This window comes from Otolemur garnettii, unplaced genomic scaffold, assembly GCF_000181295.1.
Source record: "Otolemur garnettii isolate 467f Iridium unplaced genomic scaffold, OtoGar3 scaffold00099, whole genome shotgun sequence".
In the NCBI taxonomy this organism is placed as follows: domain Eukaryota; kingdom Metazoa; phylum Chordata; class Mammalia; order Primates; family Galagidae; genus Otolemur; species Otolemur garnettii.
Genome location: NW_003852494.1, coordinates 7,713,767 through 7,735,281, shown reverse-complemented (window position 1 = coordinate 7,735,281; position 21,515 = coordinate 7,713,767). Strand labels below are relative to the sequence as shown.

General features: G+C 46.1%; 1 protein-coding gene across 1 annotated transcript in view; it reads right to left on the bottom strand.

The window, feature by feature from the left end:
• GLT1D1 (glycosyltransferase 1 domain containing 1) overlaps positions 1-18,946 on the bottom strand; it is a 96,701-nt gene extending 77,755 nt beyond the window's left edge. Inside the window, exons 1-3 of the mRNA XM_003796069.3 lie at positions 18,755-18,946; positions 4,556-4,704; positions 927-1,032 (exon numbers count right to left, since the gene is read on the bottom strand). Of these exons, the coding sequence (XP_003796117.1) occupies positions 927-1,032; positions 4,556-4,704; positions 18,755-18,822 (323 nt within the window). The 5' untranslated portion in view covers positions 18,823-18,946. The remainder of the gene's footprint in view (positions 1-926; positions 1,033-4,555; positions 4,705-18,754) is intronic.
• Positions 18,947-21,515: the final 2,569 nt, after the last annotated feature.

The following is a 21,515-nucleotide window of genomic DNA, read 5'->3' as shown; positions in this document are numbered from 1 at the left end:
GCTTGTCACCTCCCACTCCCACCTCCAGAGTAGTTGGAAATACACTAGTTTGTAGCACCCTCCAGGTGCCTGCCATCCCCAGGTAGTATTTGCTGCTTTTGAGAAGCACTGCCCAGGGCAGATACAGCTGTACTTACTGCAGGGACAGTTTAGAGATCTCACTGGAGAGCCTCTCTCCAATGGTTTATATAGCTCAGAAATCTACATCATAACAGCCCTGTCAAAAACAGTCTGTTGGGCCAATCTGATGCAAACTGTTCCTAACTTGTGTGCTGATGGGGCTAGAGTGTGAGTCTTTCTATCCTAGGGGACATGCTGAGATCACTTACCTAGTGTTAACTGGAACTGAAGACTTATTCACGCCCAACCACCTGTTAACAGTGACCATTGCTGGCAAAATGAAAACGTGCCAGATGATAGAAAAGATTATGTGAAATTGGTCTTCAGTGGTGACATGTCAACCTCCTCAGTGACTTGTTGCTCAGTCTTTTGTATTCAGTTAATTCCATTCAGGCCAATGGTTCACACCTAATACTCTGGGAGGAGTATTCCTAGAGTAATTAGGAGTAATTCCTAGATTAGGAGTAATCCAAATACTCTGGGAGGCCTAGGTGGTGGACTGCTTGAGCTCAGGAGTTTCAGACCAACCTGACCAAGAGTGAGACACCCCCTCCCCCTCCCCACCCTGTCTCTACTAAAAAAAGAAAAAACTAGCTGGGCATAGTAGCACATGCCTATAGCCCCAGGTAGTTGGAAGGCTGAGGCAAGAGGATCCCTTAAACCCAGGAGTCTGAGATTGCTATGAGCTATGAAGACACACCATGGCACTTCACCCAGAGTGAGATGCTGTCTCAAAAAAAGAAAAAATTAATTCCATCCAAATGGTTTCAACATTCGACTGCCAATGAGACTGTCCTGACTATTACCTGGCCTCTTCAAGAACTTTTCCCATCACTTTGCTTTTTTCTTCCCGGTTGACATCTTCATTTAAATCCGTTCCACCAAAGATGATTCCAAAAGGGATTCCATGACCTAAAGGATGATGACAGTTACAAAGTGGAATTCAGCTTTGGAAGCACCATTCACCAACCCTCCCTAAGCAACAATCTTAAACACCGAAGTCCCCAGAACACGGGGGCTGTGTTTGGAGGCTTAATTCTATCCACTTCTCCTGAACAGCAGCAGCACTGCTATCACCATTATGAACACAGTGCTGAGATTCAGCCACTGGCGACAGCAGCTTCTGTTGTCAGGACTATTTTTCAATTCATTTGTTTTCAAATAAATAAAAATATTGTTGGCTACCATCTCTCAAAGCCAAGTTTATCATTCCTTGGAAATGAGCTAACCTGGAACCATCAAGGCTTAGGACAAAAAGAAAGAGATACTCCCCGTGGAGTCCCCTTGTGCATCATCACAGACAAACTCTGTGCCAGCAGGAGAATCGAGGGAGGGACAAGGGAAACAGACTGCTTGGACGATGTCTTCAAGTAATGTGCAGAACCAACAGAATGACAAATTAAGAGTGGCACAATTCAAATGAAAGCCAAGGTAAATCCAAATGCTGAGTGTGTGAAGCAACAGAGACTTTGCAAAGGGAGTATTTTTTACATATTCCCAGTGAAGGGCCCCGACTGGTGGAAGGCAGAGGCTGAGTCCCTGCCCAGCCTCATACAATAAACATTTCATGAGCGCAGCTTGATAACGGAACAGGCATGCATACAGCAAGTTAAATGACCCGCTCAGCAAACGTGACTCCCCAAAAGGACTTCCCAAGTTCTACCGCAAATGTCAAGAGATCAGGGCCTGCAAATCAACCAACGGACTACACTGAACTTAGTTCACCCAGGGCTTTCTCAAATAAGCATCTCTGTTAAGATATTTAAAGGAGAAGATACTGATCTTTCTTTCTATTGGCCCTAGAGTCATTTTTGTCATGTAAACTAGCAGATTCTATCTTTTCTCTCTCTATCTAGGTCACACTTACCTAGAATTTCACTGCCTTTCACTGCCGTAAATTCAGTCTCTGGATACTAAGCACAATACAATACAGAATAATACATACAGATACAGAAAGGCCTCTACATTTGGCCAGGCACAGTGGCTCACGCCTGTAGTCCCAGCACTCTGAGAGGCCTAGGTAAATGGATCACTTGAGCTTTTGAGTTCAAGACCACCCTGACCAAGAGTGAGACACCATCTCTACTAAAAATAGAAAAACTAGCTGGCCGTAGTGGCAGGTGCCTGTCATCCCAGCAACTTGGGAGACTGAGGCAAAATATCTCTTGAGCCCAAGAGTTTGAAGTTGTTGCAAGCTATAATGACATTACAGCACTCTACCCAGGGTGACAGAGTGAGACTCTATCTCAAACAAAATAAAAATAAAAATAAATAAAAGTGGTAAAATTTGATAAAGTATCTACATGTTCAAGGTAAAGACCAGGCCTTTCTTTTTAGGAGCTGTGTGTGTGTGTGGGGTGGGGGTGGGGGGGGTGCGTGGACTCACACAGACTGATAGAAGCTAATGTTAAACACAAAGAAACCAAGTGCATATTGGTGGTCACAATAAACATGTATGAAAACAACAAACTCGCCCTTCAGTACACATATAACATCTGTGAAAAGACACAGGAAACACTAGCTGCTGGCACCTCTGCACACGAGACCTGGAAGATCGCAGCTCTGGCTGGAAGTGAGAATCCTCACTGCGAACATTTTATATTGTTTGGGTTCCTTGCCTTGGACATGCATAAACTTTCTATAGATGCAGAAAAGCCCACCCATGGCCAGGCGTGGTGGCTCACGCCTGTGAGCTGAGGCAGGAGGATTGCTTGAGCCTCCAAGTTCAAGACCAACCAGAGCAACAGCACAACTAAATATTAGCCATGCCACCATAGGCACCTGTAGTCTCAGCTACTGAGGAGGCTAAGGCAGGATCACTGAGCCTAGGAGTCTGAGGTCGCTGTGAGCTATATGATGACACCTCTGCACTCTAGCCTGAGTGACAGAGCAAGACTCTGTCTCAAAAAGAAAACCACACATTTACTTTTTGTCTTAAATCATTTAGTTACATTGCACACTACACTGAAGGAATTGTTTAGCATGTGAATTTATTACCTTCAAAATAAAAGACCACACAGTAGGACATGCTCGTAGAGGAGAGAGTGCCCGGAGACGGCCCAAAACAAGGTCCCAAGGGGTGTGGAGAAACTAAAAGTTGCCTTTACACCAGGCGTGGGGGCTCATGCCTGTAATCCCAATACTCTGGGAGGCCGAGGCATGTAGATTGCTTGAGCTCACATATTTAAGATGAGCCTGAACAAGAGCAAGACCTCATTTCTACTAAAATAGGAAAAAAAAACTAGCCAGGTGTTGTGGCAGGCACCTGTAGTCCCAGCTATTTGGGAGGCTGAGGCAAGAGGATTGCTTGAGTCCAAGGGACTGAGGCTTCTGTGAGCTATGAAGACACCAGGGCACTCTACCCAGGTTGACAGACTGAGACTCTGCCTCAAAGAAAAAAAAAATCACCTTTAGCAATTAAACTGAAAATTTCAGAAGGGTGACACATTTGCTGACTAAAATTTAATACTAGCATGAGGATGACTCAAGATAATTTTGGTCCTCAAAGTTCATGCTATTTCTTGAATGTTGCAGCACATGGGATATCACAGCCACATCATTTAATTCCCATCTAGGGGAAGCCACTCATTCCTGAGAACAAGAGAAATTATCTTGTACTGCCTTTACTCAGTGGCTGCCGTGCTCTCGGTGAAGTCAAATGGGCCTTGGGGATGTTAAAAACATTATCTATAGCTTAAAAATAAGGCCAAGAATAAAACAAGAATAAATAAAACTACACACATTTCCGGGAAATATCCCAGGAAGCTGCACTTAAAAGGTCCCCCAAGGATTAATTTCCTAAGAGAATGTACTGTTTGCCTTCCCAATTTGCTAATAATTAAGAGCTCATACTCTGTGAAATTAAGTAATTTGTAGCTTTGTGTTAGGTAGAGATAGAAATCATTTCCGTCTAGTAGAAAAAAACAGTCTCCAGGTTTAGGGTTCATTGCCCTGTTAGATCCTAACCAGCTTTACAGCAAACCTAGCGATCTTATTCTGATATTCTTTATTAAATTGCCTCCTTAAGCCATGGTTGCCCAAATGTGCTTTAAACCAGCTTTAGCATCTTAGCAATCGCTTCATTCATTAATGGGTTGAATAAAATCTTTCTTAAGCGTTCACTCTAGATTTGTAAGAGAACTCTGTTTTTAAATTTTGAAACAGACACTTTGAAATGTGAAATATACACATGGAAAAAATTCAGGCTAATATTTTGAATATAGGAAGAACAGTTTCAATATACATCCATTCATTCTCGATCTGCACAGTTAAATAACACTTTAGAAAATTACTCAGTAAAAGAGATTATTGTATCCCTTCCATTTCTGAACTCTGTAAATAAGAAAAATCATTTTGTGTATTATTGGACATTCCAGGTGCATCTGGTTTTCAGTCTGGCTGGTGTTTTACTTTGAAGAGGCAGAGGGCAGGTTACCTTGTACAAGTCGGCCTCCCCTGTACAGGTGAAGGGCCAAGGCGGCCTCACACTTCTCAGCCTCGATGAGGTTTGCAATTTCAGATGGGCTCTCAAAGTCAAAGGCATCTTTCAGAATGCACACATGTCCCGCTGCCTCCAGATGGACCCTTTATCAAAAAGGACAGAGAAAGACAAGGTGAGAGGCAGACAGTATGCTGCAAGTCGCTGCTCTGGTGAAGATGTTAAATTAATTCCATTCATAATACTTATTTACAGAATTGTCCTTTATAGACAATGAGCCTTAAGGACAAGGCTCCTAGCCAATGACAATAAACATTCATTCACCAGCCTCAGGCCCCGGGGACTAGGGCTGGGACCAGGCTAGTGGGAAGAAGGCCAATTCAGGAGGGATTGTGGCCTTGGCACTCGGGGCACACACTGCCATGCTCAGTGGTATTGGATGTGCCAAAAAGCGCCTTCTCTATTTCCTTAATTCTACATTTTTTTCCTCTTAATCCCTTAATTGCAAAGGGTATTTACAGGTTTGTTTTCAAGTCTTTGTTACTCAGTTCTTTAAAAAGACTTCAAAAGTTATGTACTAACATAGCTTCGAAAAATACTTCACAGCCTTTCCATTCTACTGCACAGTCTACATGCACACGTGTACACATACATGTATATATATTGATGCATGTGTACACACACACGTACATACCATGTTCATTTCTCTCTCTCCTCACCTTAGTTCACTTGCTGGTGACGTAAATCTAAAATACAAATCTGCTGGGCAAGGTGGCTCACAGGCCTGTAATCCCGCACTGTGGGAGAGGAGGGAGAACTGCTTGAAATTGCTTGAGCTCAGGAGTTTGAGACTTGCCTGAGCAAGAGTAAGACCCCGACTCATAAAAAAAAAAAAAAACCCAGCCTGTATGGCGTCCAGAGAGCACCTGTAATCCTAGCAGCTTCTGGAGGCTGAGAAAGCAGGATGCCTACCCACAGCCCGAGTCTGAGGTTGCACTGAGCTATAACATCATTGCACTCTGCTCAAGGCATAGGGTGGGACTCCATCTCACAACAACAACAAAAAATACAAGGCTCAGCCTCTATAGCCCAGTGGTTAGAGCACCAGCCACATATCCCCAGGCTGGTGGGTTCAAACCCGGCCTGAGCCTGCTAAACAAAAATGACGATGACAACAACAACAACAAGGCTCAGTGCCTGTAGCACAGTGGTTACCATGCCAGCCACATGCACCAAGGCTGGCAGGTTAGAGCCCATCCCAGGCTATCTAAACAACAATGACAAATGCAACAAGAAAATAGCCAGGTGAGGCACCTGTAGCTCCAGCTACTTAGGAGGCTGAGGTAAGAAAATCACTTAAGCCCAAAAGTTTGAGGTTGCTGTGAGCTGTGACGCCATAGCACTCTACCGAGGGCAACATAATGAAACTCTGTCTCAAAAAAAAAAAAAAAATACAAATCTGATGAACAAAAAAGAATGTTCTGAATGGGAATAATAGAATGAACAAAATCAAAAGACAAATGAGAAACTGGGTAGAGGCAGATTTACAATACTTACAAAAGAAAAAGAAATTTAATTTGCTTAATATATAAAGAGCTCTCACAAATCAATAAGAAAAGACTACCAAGACATTTAAATAAGTTGGGGATGGGCATAGAACTGAAGTCCAAAGAAAAAGAAACACAACTGGCTTTTGAATGAAGGAAAGGGCGCTCAACTGAAGTTTTTTTATTCCTAGAATATCTGTAGTAAAAATTGAAAAGTCTGCTCAAAGCTTCATGAAATAAATGCTCCCAAATGTTATTTGTGACAAGAGTACATTGTACAACCTCTTTGGCAGGCAATGCAGTAACTGCTAGCAAATCCAGAATGCACAAACCCTATGACCAAATAACTTCACTTCTAGGAATTTATTCCAAAGATATACTTGGGTGTGTGTTCAGATGCATTCACACAACAGTAGGTGCTGCAGCTGTGTTTGAAGCAGCAAAAGAACTAAAAAGCACCTCAATGTGCAAGTAGGACACCAGGTACAGGGTCAGAAAATTAAGTTCAAGGGCTAATCCTAGAAAAAGCGCTATGTACCTCACTGCTGAATATCACTACAGTCACCTTCAAGGTACTCCCTTCGGGAAACTATACACTGATGCTACCACCTAGTCCACCCTTCAAAGCAATTTTGGAACTCTTTCTGGAATAGTCATCAGAGCTGTCATGGTACCATGTCTGATGATTAAGTTTGAGAACGCCACCTAGAAAAAGCGCTACATACCTCATCACTGAATATCATTACAGTCACCAGGTGGCCAAGGGGGGTACTTCAAAGGTGCCCATAGTGATACTCAGCAATGAGGTATATAGCGCTTTTTCTAGGATGAGTCCTGGAACTTAATTGCCTGACCTTGTATATTACAGTAGATACATCTAATTATGTTCTTCTGCCATTAAAAGAATGTGCATTATCTCTGTGAAGCAATTTAGAATGACCAAGTACATTGTTTTTTGTTGTTGTTGTTGTTTTGTTTTTTTTGAGACGGAGCCTCAAGCTATCCCCCTGGGTAGAGTGCCATGGCATCACGCTCACAGCAACCTCCAACTCCTGGGCTCAAGCGAGTCTCCTGCCTCAGCCTCCCAAGTAGCTGGGACTATAGGCGCCCGCCACGACGACTGGCCATTTTTTGGTTGCAGCCATCATTGTTGTTTGGCGGGCCCGGGCTGGGGATTCGAACCCGCCATCTTAGGTGTATGTGGCTGGCGCCTTAGCCGCTTGAGCCACAGGCGCCGAGCCGACCAAGTACATTGTTAATGAAAACAGAGATGTGAAGCCTACTTTGTATGTATACACTGCATGTGCTGTGCATGGAATATCCAGAGAGATATATAAGAAATAAATGACAATGAGGACGGGTACCACTCACGGCTGCAATCCCAGCACTCTAGGAGGCTGAGGCAGGAGGATCCCTTGTGATCAGAAGTTAGGGATCAGACTGAGTGAGACCCTACCCTCTACCAAACATAGAGGAAATAAATAGCACTGATTATGTCTAAAGAGGAAAACCAGACACCAAGGTGGGAGAGACTGTCTTCTTACCATATACCCTTTTATATTGTTGGAATTTTTCTTAACCTGTACATGTATTATCTGTTATAATTGCTTAAGGTATATGTGGGTGTGCACACGTGCATTTGTTTATAAACAAAGGGAAGCAGGTCTCTCCCCTGATTGAAACTCTGAAACGGCTCAGTGTAGCCAGTTTGTCTATAAACTGCATGAGAATGGGGCCCATATCTGTCCTGCTTCAGGAATAAACTAACGGCTGAACATGTCCCTAGGATGAGGTGCAAACACCTTAGTCCAGAACAGAGCAAGCCCTGCAGAGTGCATCCCATCCTCCCGTGCTGCTTTTGTGAGCCTCTGCACCTACGACATGAGACCTCCTGACGCTAGCTCCTTCTAGAGAACTCTTCTGAAGCCCCTGTCCCTACCATACTGCAGTGCCTCTCAAAATGTCCATTACGCTTTGAGTCTATCTCTGCTAGGAACAACGGAGTTGCATCTTACTTAGGGCTTTGGTTACAGAGTCAGCACATAGGTGAAAATCAAGTACACTTCAAATTACCCTTGAAAATCTCTTAAACTATCCAGACAGTACTATAGTAGAAAGTTCAAGTTCAAAATAGCCATTTAAAAAAAACTCTTAAACAAAATAGTTATTGCTGCAGTGGGACACTAGAAGAATTAGCTGGCTTGCATTTCAGGGCAATACTGTACAAAATTATAAGAGTAAGAATAGAAGAAAAAGGGGAGGAGGAAGAGAGGCACTGGGGTCATAAAATAATCAAGTTGCTCACGATGTAGGAGCCACAAGGGAACAAAGGCCCTCTGAAGAAATACTTGATTCAAAACTTCAAGCTCACATCTACCCTGGAGCACATGGTGAGATTCATCACTGCACTAATACCTGAATGATAATTTTTCTGTTTCCCCTTTATAATGTAATTTAATATACAATGCTGCAAAATCACTGTACAAAAAAAGAACAACTAATGTTTGGGACTTAAGTATGTTTAACCTATTGAAACAGCTTGTGTATCATGATCGGACCATTTTCACTGTTAATACTGACCCAGATATTGTTGGTCAATAATATCACTTCTGTGCCCCAGACTCAGCATCCTTTGGAAATGCTGTTGGCAAGTGAGCAGCAGAAAAAACAGAAAATATTCCTGTCCACAGTCCAGCTATCAGCTCACTTCAGCCTAAGACATAGATCTTGCAAAAATAAGAACTCAACATGCTTCTGCGCATAGGTGAATCACTGCTATTCCATCTTCTTCTTAAAGCTCTAAGAAATGAGAAGCCAAAAAAAAAAAAAAAAGTTGATGAATGGAAAAGAAAGGGTTTGAATTCTACTTGGCAAATCCATCCCTGGGAGATTTATGACTTATGCAGAACCAAGACAGCAGAGTATATGGAATGGAAGTGGTGAGGTCCAGACAACGGGTTGTTCTTGATCTGTTGAGCATATTTTTTTACATGGCATTTTGACACTAATTTTATGATCTCATAAATAATCTAAATAATTTTCTTAATCTTAATTCTCTATGGACTAAAACTTTACCTCATTTCTGGTTGATTTGTAATACCTTTAAATCACTATCTTCATCCGTCTGTCAAGTAATAATTCAACTCAACTAATAAATTCACTGGGAAGCTATTATGCACACAGAATTCTGGTTTGACTTAAAGAAGGCTTTTGTGAAATAGAAAGCATTTCCAATAAATTAAGAGATGTTGAGTATTTACTTAGCAATTCTAGGAAGAGGAGAAATCTATTTAACCGTCCCTGATTCAAGATTCCATAGCTCTTTTCTATCTACATTTGGGCAACAGTCATTCACTTTACCCGAATACACAGTGGAGCTTAATCATTTCTGTGTTTAATTCATGAAGATTTTCACAAGCTATAATGTTTGGGCTTAAAAGAAAACAAGGATAGCAAGAGCAAACTCAGTAGCTAGCAACTCCAATTCCATCATTCCATCCCCCATCCATATGCCCCTGTGTGATTCTGAGATAGGAGGCAGGAATTTGAGAACCCTGAGGCCTCTGCAATGGACATGTGACGGGGCCCTGGGCTTCTCACAGCACCTGCTGGTGAGTCTGTGGCCTCACCTGAAGCCCACCTGGACAGTGCCCTGTCATTTCACAGAGGGAAGAAAAATGGGCTGTGCCAAACACTGCTTTCTCAAAAATATTTCAAGAAATTTTGACATATAAAAGAAATAATGCTGGTCTTGGAATGGAGAAGGTAAAGTCTTGTGTGAATGCTCACAAAAACTCAGGAGATCCTGCTAAGAGCCAGGACGACCTCCTTATCCCTCCGTGAATTAAGCGATATGTGACAGCTACAGGTTTGCCCAATATCTGTGTCATCATGGATATTAGCTCTGTGAATGCTTTTTGTAAGCTGTAAAGTGTGTGTACTTTTTAAATGGGATTCTGGCCATTAAGTGATAACTCCCATGAAAACCCTCTTTAACAGGATATAAAAATACAATGCCTACCAGGCAAAGTGACCAGGTCAGGAGGTGTCTGGAACTCAAATGTCAACTGAGACCAGGCCAATGAAGTAACAGCAGGATTAGCCTCACACCAAACCCAGAGGATCACCCACCTGCAGGGCACAGCCCCCTATGTCAGGGAGATAGAGACACTCACAGCAACAGGGTAATAACATGTGTCTAATCTAGGCCGGGAGCTGTGGCTCACACCTATAATCCTAGCACTCTGGGAGACAGTGGATTGTTTGAGCTCAGGAGATCGAGATCAGCCTGAGCAAGAGTGAGACCCCATCTCTAAAAATAGCTGAGCATTATGGCAGGTGTCTGTAGTCTCAGCTACTTGGGAGGCTGAGGCAACAGAATAGTTTGAGCCCAAGAGTTTTTGTTTTGTTTTGTTTTTTGTTCTTTTGGAGACAGAGTTTCATTGTGTTGCCTTTGGTAGCGTGCCAGGGTGTCATAGCTCACAGCAAGCTCAGATTCTTGTATAATATATATTTATGTCTTATTTTAACACAAACCAAAATCATAATACTTAAAGATACTGAGTTAAAGTGAATATAATATTAGAAGTGGCTTTATCTGTTTCCTTCTCCTTTGTCTGATGTGACCACTAGATAATCTAAAACACAGGTTCTCAACCTGTGGGTCGCAGCCCCTTTGGGGTCACCTAAATACATCCTGCATATCAGATGTTTACATTACGATTCATAACAGTAGCAAAATTACAGTTATGAAGTAGCAACAAAAGTAATTTTATGGTTGGGGGTCACCACAACATGAGGAACTGTATTCAAGGGTCTGGGCATTAGGAAGGCTGAGAACCTCTGATCTAAAGGAACATCTGTGGCTCACACTGTGTTTCTAAGGGCTACGCAAGGGCAGACCCTACTCAGCCCCGGGGGGACAGGCTTCTCATTGCTGCCCAGTCTGCCAATTTACCTGGAGAACCTGGGCGTCTCAGTTTCTGTGAAAATCTTCCCAACTTTAATCCCGATGGTATTTCTAACTCCTTCAACATCCCCAGCACCTGTTACTCCTATAAATCTTCCAAAGTTCCTGGAGGCCTGCTTTCCCCTTCCCTTATCTATAAAGAATGAGCAAGCTTAAGGGTTGTTGCCAACAAGTATCCCTCCCTTCCCTGCGGCAACCCCCTTCCCACTGTCTCAATTTCCCCTTATCTGAGGGGGGGGGCCTACTCCCACATCCTGGAGTGCTCCTGCTGGCTCATGTCAATCAAAACATTCACTTCGGCTCAGTAGTTACAGTGCTGGGTGCTGGCCACATACTCCAAAGGTGGCAGGTTTGAACCCAGCCCGGGCCAGCTAAACAACAACAACTGCAAAAAAATAAAAAATAAAAAAAATAAAGGGAGGGAAATTTCCCTTGGCCCCAAACCCTCTAGCCCAGCCCTGATAGTCAACTCTGGGATCCTGGGGTTGCATTTTCAGTGACTGAGGCTGGCTGGTTCTTGCTGGACCTGAACTGGCATGCGGGTAGCTCCAGGAAGCAGACAGGTATGTACCAGGGGGATGGGGGAAGCGGAATGGGAAGGGACTGCTGATGGGGACAGGGTTTCTTTTCAGGGTGGTGGAAATGTTCTGGAACTAGAGAGTAGTGACAGTTGCATGACTTGATGAATAAGCAAAAAAATCACTGAAGTGCACATTTTAGAAAAGTAAACTTCATAGTATGTGAATTATATCTCAGTGAAAAAGAAAAACTACATGAGAAAGAAAAAGTTATTTCTTGAAGAAGCTTTTCCCAGACGTTTGCTGGGGCTTGGAATAAGATACCCCAAAATGCAGGCCTCTGAAGCACGCTCAGGATGCAAAAGCTTCTCTCGGACCTTCTCCTGCCCTCCAGCCTCTGGCGCCTCCTTCTCCCCCCAGGCCAGCCTTAGAAACTAGAACCCCTCTGCCCCCAAGGCAGGTCATAGATACCAGAATCCCTTTCCCCAAAGCCAGCCATAAAACCTAAAATACTACTCTTAACTTCCTCACCCACCCCAACCCCACCTTTCTGTGCAAAAAAAAACTGGCCATAAAGAAATTATCTGACCTATTTTGTTTTATTGGAGGTCGTAAGAACCCCCATTCCAGAGGGGGTCCTGCCCCACACCCAGAAAGAAGGATGCTGTGCAGAGAGGCCACAATGAATTTAGACAGACAGACCTCGCTGGGTTTCCCCAATCCCTCTGTTCACAACAGATGACACCCTGTGTGTCCAATCACACATTGCTACGTGGTTGCCACACCGTGTGAACCTCAGCACAAAGAAACGGACAATTTTGAACATAAGCAGCGTAACCTGGCTCATTGTATCCTCAATGATTCCCCAGCAATTACAAAAAAAAGAAAAAGAAATGGGCGGTTTCCCCTATATCTTTGGGTTACATTCAGTGCCTCCCATGCCACTAAAAGTCTGGTCCCATAAACACGTGTGTCTTCCTTCCTACTAATCTGCCTTTTGCCAGTTGGTTTCCAGTGAACCTGCAGGAGGCAGAGGGGAGATTTCCCTTGGCCCCAAACCCTCTTAACCTGGGTCGGCTCCCTTTAACACATTCTCATCATCACCCAGCACTTCTTCACAGCATGGACCATGTCATCCGTCTCCCGTGCTAGGATCCTAGAGCCTTCTTCCAAATCACTGTGCTGAGCCCTAAACTGATGCACAAAAACTCTCAGTAGCTGACGTGCTGTCTGCACCCCAGAGGGATGCATCCCCTGGAAGACGCCCAATATTTGCTAAATGAAGACACTCCCTGACTTTCCTTGCCTGTTACTTAAGGTGGTAAAAGTGAAATTGTTTCTTCCCCTGGACTCAATGTACATCTACAACGAATGCCTTGAGAGAAAAACTAGAAAACATGAAAACTTTTCCTCAAGCATTTTTTTTTTCTTCACAAATGCTTGGCAATCGCAGAATTCAGAATGAAGATAGCAAAAAGCAGCTGAGCACGAAAGGGAGGTGTTGGGCTGGTGCAGATGATTTTTGCATTCCTTCCTTTGTCCCTTTTCCAGACAGCAATGATTAGGGCTTCAGTTTGCTCCAGTTAACTGAAGCGCTTCTCTTCCATATAAAAACACTTTCGCACACCGGGTCAACAAGCTGGGAGAGGTCGGCCACCGCCCACTGCGCAAAGTCCAGCTATCAACGTAATGATGTCTGTCGCAATTCTGACACCCACACACTCCCCCAAGGATTAAAGTGACCCTCAGGATTCTCTACTGTAGGTTAAGGAAGCCCAAATCCTTGACTTTCTTTTTTTCTTTTTTTGAGACAAGGCCTCAAGCTGTCACCCTGGGTAGAGTACTGTAGCATCATAGCTCACAGCAACCTCCAACTCCTGGGCTCAAGAGAGTCTCCTGTCTCCTGCCTCTGCCTCCCAAGTAGCTGGGACCACAGGTGCTCACCGCAATGCCCAGCTATTTTTTGGTTGCAGCCGTCATTGTTGTTCTGCGGGCCCGGGCTGGATTCGAACCCACCAGCTCAGGTGTATGTGGCTGGCGCCTTAGCCACTCGAGCCACAGGCGCCCAGCTGACTTTCTTTTTCTGATTTTCATAAACCATCTTCATGTATTTCCCCAGAACCTGTGGCAGATCTTTAGATAATCCATGGGCGTGGAGCTCAGTAATATAGCACATATCTGTTAGCAAAATGCAGAACAGCTCTGGGAAAACCGTTTCAGGAAATGGTCAGAGCAAGTATCTTTGAGTTTGACAGAGATGTCCTAACTGCTCCACTCAGCCCCTGCAATGGAATAGCAGCCTCCCAACACAGAAGTGAAGGGTCTGGCTGGGTTTCGCTGCAGTTTTATTTACATAGCCAGCTTCGGCTGTGTATGACCCCAGGGCAGCAGTCCAGTCCCCTGGACTTAGAAAATGATTTCAGAGTTTCTGAGGAAGAGCCTCCTATTTTAGGGTAACAGGAGGCGCTCTCTGAAATCCTCCCTTCTTACTGTGTGTGCAGTTGTTACATCTGATACTTGTGTAATTTATGTCTCCTGCACAGGTGAAATGAACTTCATTTTTTTCTATTCCTTTTTTTTTTTTTTTTTTTTTGACCTACCACTGTTACTTTAATTTTTAACCTCTCTGTTGGAAACTAACCTTGACCCACTGGCCAAGTTCAGCAATGTTCACAGCCTCAGGGGATTAGAAGTGGGTGGCAACCCTTTTGATCTCTGCCGTCCAACTGCACCACCAGGTGTGCCCTACTAGGGGAGCAATTCTCAGGCCAGATTCAGCTGAGCAGGTGAAAAGCTGTCAGCATCTATTCTGGCAGGCTGAGGGCCTCTTTCCTTCTTCCAAGCACCTTGCCTGAGGGGCGAGTCTACATCACACCACACCAACAGCCAGGGTGGCCAACCTAGTTGGGCCAGATGGCAGAGGGTTTGAGAGGGTTCCAGAGGGACAGGGACCAAATGCCGCTGTCAACCTCGGGCTGCTCTGCAGGTGTGAGCTCCCTGACTTCTAGTTCAAGGACCTGTGTTATCTTCCCAGCAAAGCAGAGATTATAGACATCGCTAATTATTTCTGAAATGCTAATGAACAAATCCTGTAATGCGGGTTTCTGATACTTACAGTGCTCTGGAGAGGCCTTTGGAGATTGGATGCGAGACCTGGGTATTTAAAATGATAACTAATAGCTCCTAGATAATACTTAAAGGTAAATTATACCCCCTCACACACTGTTTATACTCAAGACGATTCAGAGTGCCACAGAGACAAGGTAACATTGATTCTTAAGTTAGTGAACTCTAGATACTTTTCCCCCAAATACTTTCTGCTATGTTATCATCTACATCTTCTAAAAAACCATTAGATCGGGTATTTTCCCTCTATAAGGAAGGAAGTTGTGAATTTTCTCCCCTTCACTCCCCACGTTCAATCACCAAGCCCTGTTTATTTTACTTCTTAAATGTGCCAACCCAAATGCTTATTCCACACCTCCACCCACATTCATCCACCCTCCGGACCACAGAGGGCTTGGTCTCCTGTTTTGTCATTAATAGCTTGTGTCTAGTAAGTATATACTATGTGCCAGATTTTTGTGGTTTTTTTTTTTTTTTTTTGAGACAGAGTCTTACTTTGTCACCCTTAGTAGAGGGTAGTGGTGTCACAGCTCACAGCAACCTCAAACTCGTGGGCTCAAGTGATTCTCTTGCCTCAGCCTCCCAAGTATAGGCGCCCACCACAACACCCGGCTATTTTTTGGTTGTAGCTGTCATTGTTGTTTGGCAGGCCTGGGCTGGATTTGAACCCACCAGCTCTGGTGTATGTGGCTGGTGTCCTAGCCGCTGAGCTATAGGCACCAAGCCTGTGTGCCGGATGCAGTGTTTTATAACATTGAAAATGTATTAATTCACTTGTCTTCAACATCCTCACGCAGGGGTCCCATCTGCATCCCCACTATGGGGAACCACAAAGCCATACAGCACAAAGCACACCTGAACTGGGTCTTGCAGTTTCTAAGAAGAGGGCTTTGCAAACACCACAAGGCTTTCTCTGACCTCAAGCCTGGGTAGGTTTCTCCTCCTACAAATGTTCCCAGAGCACCCTGTACTTTTCCTATCATAGTATTCATCGGGATCTAGCATCACTATTTACACATGGATGTGCAAGTCTTCATAGTTAAATAATATAAAATTATTAACTCACAGTTTTTCAGAAAGGCATAAAATCTCTCTGCCTGTTTTCTTTCTCTTGCCATCCCTCCACCCCACAGCCTGTGGATCTCAGTCCCTTGAGGAACCCAACAGACCAAAGGAAATGTGAATTCTCTTTACATTTCCCCACCTCCTTTGTCATTTAGAATTTGTTCCTCTAAGCCTCAGTGATTCCTGAGTGTCCCTGATAGATGAACAATCAGGCTTCAGAATTAGAACCACGTAGAATGGGGACAGTCTGCAACCTTGCCAGGGGACAAATGGACAGGGCATTCACATTCACAGTAACTTGTGAATTTGGCTGGAATTGCATCTCCCCTCTCCCCTTAAATTCAGCTACCCACTGGACCTCAGGGCTGAGGTCTTTATTTCTTTGAGATGCCGCCCATTCTCTCTTGCTCCTTTTCTCTTCCTCTCCATCTTCCCTTCTCTCACTCCCGCTCTCTGCTCTCTTTCTCATCTCTTCCCCTTACTCTTTTCCCTTTAATATAAAATAAATTTATACTTTTATCTTGGCCTAGAGAAATTCTTTTCTCTTCGAGCTCAGCACCAACTGGCAACTAAGCATTTTCCCAAACCTATCAGCAGCGCCCACCTCTTCTTGACTCATCCTTCTAAGCTGATGGGACTACAGGCTTATTCACTGCCTGGGGCCATGTGAGGGTCACCAGTGTCTTTTGCAGAGAATCTGGAGGGGATGCCCCAGTTCTCACTGCTCCTTGCTAACTGGCTCACGCGAGTCTCTGTTGCCATGGGAACCTCCCTCCCTTCCCTCCTGGGACCTCAGCATCATTTCCTCAAGGAACCTAAGCTTTCACAAGACAAATGTCTTGAGCAACTTCGGGTGTTTCCTTTCTCGGCAGTCTTTCTTGAGGTAAGGGATGACACATCAAAGCATAAATAGCAAATTTTACAATGCTCTGTGCACAGCCAGGAAAACAGAGGACAAAATAACCAATGACCCAGTACTCAGCCTTCCCTGGGGACCAGGCCTGCCTGGTTACCCTCTGCGTCCCCAAGGCCCAGCAGGGCCCGTGACTCCAGCAGTGCAGAACAACCGCTAGGTGAAGGAATAAAGGAATGAATAAATCTGAGGACAGCCGTTAACACAGTTATTTTCCTAGTTTACTTCTGAATTGGAGCAAAAGTAATGGAGTTTCCTTTTGGGTGGGTAGGAGTGTGGGAGTTTGGCAGACGTGGGTTTATAGCTCGAGTTGGAAGCCAAACGTTAAATAACAGGTACTCACTTCCTAGGTACAAGCTGTTCTCGCCACTACTTGCACGCCAAGTCAGCCAGAGCTGGCCTTCCTCTCTCTGTCTCCCTGACCTCAATTCCTAGCACGCGCCCCAGATTCACTCTACTACACCTTTCTGTTTCTCCAGCGTGTCAAGCTTGCTCCTGCCTCAGGATCTGTGCTCTACTGTCCCTTCATGGGACAGTCCCTCCCGGAGTATCTGCCTCCTTTTTGGCCCTAGCATCAATGCCACCTCTTCTTCCCCACCTCCGTGTCTAAAGCAGCCCTGGCCACATCCACCTCGGCATCTTTCCAGAGCCAGCAAGAAGGAGAACGAACCAGAGTGGGAATGGTGGAGGATGAAGAAATAAGACACAGGAAAGACATACACAAGAAACCAAGATAGGAAGGGTGGTGTGGCTGATGACTGCAGCCAGCACTGAATTGTGGAAACAGCTTTATTTATATAGTATCTAATTAAGGTAAATCTTAACACCTGGGGTAAAGATTAACTTTAAGAAGGAAAAGCTGTGTGCTCGTGCTCGCATGGGCTGCATGGGCAAAAGAATGTTTATTGTTAAAGGAGAAGCAGGTGGGAGGCCGTTCCTTGAAGTCTCAGGCTGTGCGGGCCCTGGCACCTTACAGCCCATACTCCACACGCGCCTCCCACTCACTTCGTACAGCTACATTTTCTGAGCACCGATCACCCCAGGAACTCGCCTCCTTCACCCCTCTGTCCTCACTGCCAGGCCCTCTGAGTGAAGGGAATGTCCACTGGATTCAAGATAAAGCCGCACCATGAAACCCCGGTTGTAAATTCTCCGGTAAACTTCAGCAAACTCATGTATCCTATCTTCGTCATTCTCACTTCCGATCTTTAGGATAACTGGAACAGTTTTCAGACAAAAGAGCTGGTGGAGCCTTAATAACCAGGAAATAGACCCACACAGGGGAAGTAAATAGGAAATGTCATAAATGACATGAAGCGAGTCAGCTTGCTGGGGGGGGCAGGACACAGCGTCTCTTCCGCACTGATCCTCTAACCCCGTCTCACGTGGACCTCACCTAAAGCGTTTATCCAGCTCATAGAGACTGAGCACCAGCGGGGAGTTAGGGGGGTTGGGGGCGGATAATGGATCAGCCCCTCCACATCCTCTTTACTTTCCAGCGACCGAAAGCAAGCAAACCAATAAAGCAAGGTAACTGCAGAAAGACATCAGTTGTTAAGACAGGCAGACAGGACTGGGGAGAGGAAGGATGGGGGGAGGGGAGGCTCCTACAGCCAGCAGGACCCAGGGTACGTTTATAAAGCAGAGAGTCAGGGCGAGTTTGCACCTGCTGCGCCTCTCTCAGGAAACCCGTCCCCGCTCGTGACGTCCGGATGCGTCCTTCGCGTCTCGATTCTGCTCGAATCCCGCCTGGGCAGGAGGCCTTTCCTTTCCCAGAGCATCCTTGCGCAGCACGACCCGCTGGCGGCCCGCGCCCTGTTGGCTTTCTCAATTCCCCAATCACTCGCGCGCCGAGTGAGCACAGACTAGGGCCCCAGCATCGGGGTTTGCTGGGATCCGACCCACCCTCCACGAGCGGAGACCCGCTGCCTTCCCCGCGCGCCCCGCGCCCCTCGCGCTCCGGCACGGCCGTTTGGGTACCCCGCCCGGGAGGCCCCCCGCGCGTTAGGTTCCTAGCCAGTGGCCCCAGGCCTTGCGTGCCCGCGTGCTTGCACCTACCGGACGCGCTCAGCAGTGACCGCGTTGCCGGTGTGCGGCCGCAGCACCGCCAGGAACAGGATCCGCATGCCGCCGCTGCCGGGCCATCGACCGCCCCGCCGCCGCCGACTAGGCCCCGGGGAAGGCGCAGACGCGGGCGCCCGGGCGGCGGGTGGTGGCGCTAGGTCTGTCGCGCCGGCCGCTGATCCCTGGGCCGGGTCCCGCTCGTAGGTTAGGGCGGTGGGGGGAGGGATGGGGCCGCGGGGCAGGGGAGGGCGGGAAGGAGAGAGGGATAGGTAGGGCGGGGAGAGGGCCCGGACTGGGAGTGTCCCGAGGAGGGGAGAGGGATAGGTGGGGCGGGAAGAGGGCCCGGACTGGGAGGGTCCCGGGGAAGGGACGTGGGGGGAGGGGGGTGCGCGCGGCGGGGAGGAGGCGCGCGGGGCCTGAGGAGCTTGGGTGGAGAGTCCCGTGGGCCCACTCCCACCAGGAGCAGGATCTGGGATTGCTGGGTGTTGCTCCCCACGGAGACCATGATGAAATCCGCGAGTGGGCTTCTCGGGGCACCGTGGTAGCTGCGGGTCTGTGCCCACGGGGACCGGACGGGCCGAGCCGAGCCCTGGGGTCCACTACCTCGAGGTGCTGAGAAGGGATTCATTGTGCACCACGAGGAGTGCGCTCAGGGAAAGAGGGAATGAGGTGGGTGCGCGAAGCCCTGGGTTTCTCTCTAGCCATATTCCGTGGGAAGTGGCATTGTGATTTGGAATTCTTCACCTAACCCAGGCAACCCTAAAACTAGCCAGAGAGGAGAGTGGAGGGACTGGGTCTGCAGACAGTGGAAACCCACGTGAGAACCACACCTGTGCGGTGAGGCAGAGCTTTAGCCTGGAACCTGGGTCCATCCAGTGCAGGGGCAGCTCAGCCTACTCAGCTGGAAACGGTGAGCTGCACAGAGCTGGAGCTCCTGAACTGGGTGAGAAAAGTAGGAGACTGAAGGAGGCTTAAGGCAAACTGCCCTCTGTGTGGATTCAAAACACTCACCCAGCTAAGTGTTTGCAAGACGCATGTACATTTAAGGATATGGAATGCTGAGGTAGGATCCCGATATTTTGATTAACTTTTGAGCTTGAGTCCTCTCACCCTAAAATACCCTAAGTTTCAAAGGGACAGAAGAAACGGGAAAACCGTAAGATGCCTGATCACCTTCAGAGGAGGTCTCCATCCTTATTCTGCACCACCCATCACAACCTCCAAAAAAGTCACCCTACCGGGACACCGGCAGCAGCTACACAAGCCTTTACCAGCAATCCCACCTCTCAGTGGGGCTAGGGGTCCGGGAGTTTTATATTATTACTGTATAACTAACAATTTTGTCACCCCACATTCCCAAAAAGGACTTGGGGCTTTGCTCTTCTTTTTGGTATTTCAGCTTCCCAGGCACCAGTGGGGCAGGCCTCATCATGGCTTACAGACAAAAGCGATCTGACAACATTAACATTCTGCCCATCAGGCTGGGCCTGTCTTATCACTCTGGGAGGCCAAGGCCAGAGGATCACTTGAGCTCAGGAGTTGAAAATAAGCCTGAGCAAGAGCCAGATACCATCTCTACAAGAACAGAAAAATTAGCTAGGTGGAGCAGCATGTGCTTGTAGTATAAGCTACTCAGGGGGCTGAGGCATAAAGATGACTTTAGCCCAGGAATTTGAGGTTGAAGTGAACTAGGCTGAGGCTATGGCACTCTAGCCTGGGCAACAGAGTAAGTCACTCTCTCTCAAAAAAAAAAAAAATCTGCTAAACAGCTTAAAATACTTTTAAGCAGAATTTCATAGTCCAACAGGAAAAGGGGCAAGTTGAACAGAGCTGCCACAAACTCTTTTGGAGGCAATTCTAGAAAAAGGGTTTCAAGTGTATTTACTCCTGACGGCTTGATACACATGGGGAAGAGGAAATGAAAAGCAATTTTTAGAATGGAGTATAGACATAGAGTCTGGGCCCTTTCACATGATCTTCCCCTGTTCCATTTATGCAATATTAAAGGTTAAATGTGAACAGATACACGTCACTGATTTCACAAAGGAAACTTTAGCCTGGTCTAGTAAGTGGTAGTAAGCAAAGTCAGTGAACCGGCAGCCCTGCAGGCTCAACATTATCATAGATGTATTGTGTTCAGACTACACAGTGTTTTTAAAAAGTTGAGTCCCCATTTAAAAATTGGGAGCTTTTGTACAGAAATTGGAATTTCTGGTATCTGTTGAAAAATGAGCCATCTAACAGTGTGAAGCCACCATTCCCATAGATGATGGGAGCTTAAGCAGCAGCTGCCACATGGGACCAGAACTGGCCATTTCACTCACAGTAGTAGAAGGCTCACTTCAATTCCTCTATGACCCCTGTGTTTCTGTTTTTAGAATAAATTGAATTGTATTTCTCTTCTGTAAAATAAGTTCAGGAGGAGATACCCCAAGCTCATGTATAGTGGCTCCATGATCACTAGGAGCTCAGACGTCCCTCGGTCCACTAGAGGATATAGAGGATATTTGTGTTTGGCGTCTAGTGTCAAGATGACCTCAATGTTGCAGAATGGCTGCTGCAGCCCCACACATCACATTCACATTCCAGGCAGCAGGAAGGACAGGTAAAAATAGTGCACTCAAAATGGTGCATTTAATTTAAAGGGGTTTTCCTGGAAATTCACACACTCCTGTGCTTTGTCTTATGTGCTACATGACTACTACTGGTTACATCCAAGGAAGCTGAGAAATGCAGTCTGTTTATTAGCTGCACA